The 4,552-nt window shown below is 46.7% G+C and overlaps 1 protein-coding gene across 1 annotated transcript; it reads right to left on the bottom strand.

Annotated features, from left to right (window-relative positions):
- Positions 1–326: 326 nt before the first annotated feature.
- On the bottom strand, positions 327–4,336 carry LOC126092648 (ras-responsive element-binding protein 1-like). Its single transcript, XM_049908370.1, has 2 exons — positions 4,326–4,336; positions 327–792 (listed from the first exon to the last, which is right to left on the bottom strand). The coding sequence occupies exons 1-2, from the start codon at positions 4,334–4,336 to the stop codon at positions 327–329; spliced, it is 477 nt and encodes a 158-aa protein (XP_049764327.1).
- Between the last annotated feature and the right edge of the window lie 216 nt (positions 4,337–4,552).

Here is a 4,552-nt window from a genome sequence, read left to right as displayed (position 1 = left end):
TAGAGGGAGACCAAGAGATGAATACACTAAGCAGATTCAGAAGGGTGTAGGTTGCAGTAAGTACTGGGAGATGAAGAAGCTTGCACAGGATAGAGTAGCATGGAGAGCTGCATCAAACCAGTCTCAGGACTGAAGACAACAACAACAACATAGGTGTATACAAGAATAAGCCAGAGCCTTTTGATCTTTCATATCTCCTGATTTTAAAAACTGAATCTCCTGATTTTTGATTTTTGATGGTTGGCAAGTACGATCGTGTAAAACGATACTACTGCCATCTGTGTATGTACGTATCCCGTGACTTTTGTACCCTCAGTGTAAAGCCGTCAGCTTCCTACCGAGCTGAAACCTACCTTGCGTTTGTTGCACACAGTCGGAGAAGGGGGCGACGAGCCTCTGGTACTCCCCGCGCGGCTACTGCCGCCGCTACTGCTGCTGCTGCTGCCGCAGGACTCGCGGCGGCGCTTCGAAGCGGGCGAGGCTTCCGGGGCCGCATCGTGCGTGCGCAGGTGGCGGTGCATGTTGCCGTTGGTGGTGAAGGCGACGCCGCACACGCGGCACTGGAAGGGCCGCTCGCGGGAGTGCACGAGCGCGTGGCGGTCGCGCGAAGACGCCGAGCTGAGCGCCTTCCCGCAGACGCCGCAGGGGAAGGGCGCGCCCGAGGCGCCGCGGTGCTGCTCCGAGCGCAGGTGCAGCGTCAGCGCGTGCTGCGACGGCAGCGTCGCGGAGCACGCGGGGCAGCCGAACGCGCCCGCGCCGGCTCCCGTGCACTCGTCGCCGTCGCCGTCGTTGCTAGGAACAGAGCCGCTCGGGGTAAACTCTCCTCCCAGAGGTAGATTTCAACAGCTACCACGCGTACCGGTATGAAACGAGCGTTTCTTTGTGAAAATGAAACACTAATTTTGAATTGAAAAGTAAAAACATTTTATTCAAAGTACCGACCGTCGCTTTCTATACATTTTGACCACCTTTCTGGCAATTTGTGAACACCCCACGCCAATAGCAATGTTCGTCTTTTGAAGCAGACCAATCAGAAATCCAATTTTCGACTTCTTCGTAAGAATCGAAGTGTTGAAACTTCCTGGCAGATTAAAACTGTGTGCCCGACCGAGACTCGAACTCGGGACCTTTGCCTTTCGCGGACAAGTGCTCTACCATCTGAGCTACCGAAGCACGACTCACGCCCGGTCCTCAAAGCCTTACTTCTGCCAGTATCTCGTCTCCTACCTTCCAAACTTTACAGAAGCTCTCTTGCGAACCTTGCAGTTTTAATCTGCCAGGAAGTTTCATACCAGCGCGCACTCCGCTGCAGAGTGAAAATCTCATTCTAGAATCGAAGTGTTCCTCAGCCAATGCGTGTCCCATTGATGAAAACAAATGGTAGTCGGAAGGGGCCAAGTCTGATGAATACGGCGGGTGGGGTAGCAGCTCCCAGCCAAGTGTTTTGATTGTATCCCGAACCAGTTCTGCTTTGCGTGCAGCTGCATTGTCGTGTAAAAAAATTACTTTGCCATGTCTTCTGACCCGTTCTGGTCTTTTTTCGATCAATGCATGGTTCAAATTGATCATTTGTTGTATGTAGCGATTAGTATTCACAGTTTCACCGGGTTTTAGAAGCTCATGATCACCACACCTTTATGATCCCACCAAACACAGAGCATTGTCTTCTTGCCGAATCGATCTGGTTTTCCAGTCGATGTTGATGGTTGTCCCGGATTAACTCATGATTGTTCCCGTTTAGGATACTTAATATGAATCCATTTTTCATCGCCAGTAACAATTCGATACTAAATTGATTTTCTTTCATGTCTTTGAAGCAAAATTTGACAAATGGTTTTTCGGTATTTCATTCAATTCATGTGGCACCCATTTTCCACACTTTTGGATCTTTCCCATAGATTTAAAGGGGTAAGACATTGTTTGTTGTGCAACATTTAGCACTGCTGCCATTTGCTTCTGACTCAAAGTATCATCTTCATCCAATATTGCTTGCAATTCGGCGTCTTCGAACTTTTTTGGTGGTCTTCCACGTTCTTCATTTCTTACATAAAAATCATTGTTTCTGAACCGTTGAAACCATCTTTTGCATGGTGCTTCTGATAGAGCATGATCACCATATGCCTCGACAAGCATTCGATGCGACTCTGGAGCACTTTTTTTTCAAATGAAAACAAAAAATTAATGCTTTCCGTAAATCATCACTTTCTGCTACAAAATTCGACATTGTTAACACGATGAAAACATATGATGATGTTTGTTACATGACTTGATGTATACTAAATATCTTTGGCAGATGTCATACCAACCAAACAAAAAAAATTAAGGCTCGTTCACAACAAATGTTCCCTATCCTCAAATTTGTATCTTAAAGCTCATTTCATAACGGTACACCTGGTAATATTGCTTTATTGGGCACGATCCACGCGGATGTGGCGTGTCATTGCAATCTTTGAACTTAGGCACTTACCTACAGTTGAGGGAAGCTACAGCTCGATGTTGACCCCAAACCATGGTGATTTACTGACTAGTAATATGTAATTAGACCAGTGGTCATCAAACCTCGTTGCTCAAGAGCCAATACTGACATAGTGGACAGCACCTCCGGCCCCATATGTACCAAACTTATTAATGGGTAACCTAGTTAAATTAATATGTTATTGAGTTCCCGACAGCAACAGAAAAGACGCGATAAGTTGACCACTGGCCCCTTATATAGCAGTCGTGAAAACTCAGCACCATTCGGAACACTTAATGGCGAATTATTTATTTCATATTGCTACCACCCTTAGTAAGCCGAAAGGCGTGCCTAACAACGTGTTGTTGTTTGCCTGTGTGAATGAATGATTAATTGATTAATAACAGTAAGTTACTTGTACTTAAATGTACTGTACAATATGACACGCAGTCAAAAATATTAACTACATGTTTCGAAAGCCATTTTTCTTACACTCACTGCGTTGTATTATAACAGCCTTCATTTAATTTCATATTCCTTGCTACAAATACACTACTTGCCATTAAAATTGCTACACCAAGAAGAAATGCAGATGAGAAACGGATATTCTTTGGACAAATATATTATACTAGAACTGACATGTGATTACATTTTCACCCAATTTTGGTGCATAGATCCTGAGAAATCAGTACCCAGAACAACCACCTCTGGCCGTAACAACGGCCTTGATACGCCAGGGCACTCAGTCAAATGACGAGCCAGTTGCTCGGCCACCATTGACCAGACGTTTTCAGTTGGTGAGAGATCTGGAGAGTGTGATAGCCAGGGCAGCAGTCGAATATTTTCTGTATCCAAAAAGGCCCGTACAGGACCTGCAACATGCGGCCGTGCATTATCCTGCTGAAATGTAGGGTTTCGCAGACATCGAATGAGGGGTAGAGCCACGGGTCGTAACACATTTGAAATGTAGCGCCCACTGTTCAAAGTGCCGTCACTGCGAACAAGAGGTGACAGAGACGTGTAACCAATGGCACCCCATACCATCACGCCGGGTGATACGCCAGTATGGCGATGACCAATACGCGCTCTCAATGTGCGTTCACCGCGATGTCGCCGAACACGGACGCGACCATCATGATGCTGTAAACAGGACCTGGATTCATCCGAAAAAATGACGTTTTGCCATTCGTGCACCCAGGTTCATCGTTGAGTACACCATCGCAGGCGCTCCTGTCTGTGATGCAGCATCAAGGGTAACCGCAGCCGTGGTCTCCGGGCTGATAGTCCACGCTGCTGCAAACGTCGTCGAACTGTTGGTGCAGATGGTTATTGTCTTGCAAACGTCCCCATCTGCTGCCTCAGTGGTCGAGACGTGGTTGCACGATCCGTTACAGCCATGCGAATAAGATGTCTGTCATCTCGACTGCTAGTGATACGAGGCCGTTGGGATCCAGCATGGCGTTCCGTATTACCCTCCTGAACCCACCGATTCCATATTCTGCTAACAGTCATTGGATCTCGACCAACGCGAGCAGCAATGTCGCGATATGATAAACCGCAATCGCGATAGGCTACAATCCGACCTCTATCAAAGTAGGAAACGTGATGGTACGCATTTCTCCTCCTTACACGAGGCATCACAACAACGTTTCACCAGGCAACGCCGGTCAACTGCTATTTGTGTACGAGAAATCGGTTGGAAACTTTCCTCATGTCAGCACGTTGTAGGTGTCGCAACCGGCGCCAACCTTGTATGAATGCTCTGAAAAGCTAATCATTTGCATATCATAGCATCTTCTTCCTGTCGGTTAAATTTCGCGTCTGTAACACGTCATCTTCGTGGTGTAGCAATGGCCAGTAGTATACGTACCGCATTTGCATGTTAGACTTTATACCAGAGCGACTTATCGGTATGAGTCGCGCATGCCTGTGAGTTGTCAGTACCGGAAGAGAGACAATAAAAGATTCCCCTTCTCACATGTTCTAACATCTTAGTGGCCATTTTTTTTTTTTTTTTTATGTGGTTTTAGGGCGCACAACTTCAATGGTCATTAGCGCCCTGACTACTCTAAAAATGCACCGCGAGGCACAAGTTGA

The sequence above is a fragment of the Schistocerca cancellata genome, chromosome 7 (assembly GCF_023864275.1).
Source record: "Schistocerca cancellata isolate TAMUIC-IGC-003103 chromosome 7, iqSchCanc2.1, whole genome shotgun sequence".
Taxonomy (NCBI): Eukaryota; Metazoa; Arthropoda; class Insecta; order Orthoptera; family Acrididae; genus Schistocerca; species Schistocerca cancellata.
The sequence above is the reverse complement of the archived record's forward strand: the minus strand, read 5'-3'. Positions and strand labels throughout refer to the sequence as shown.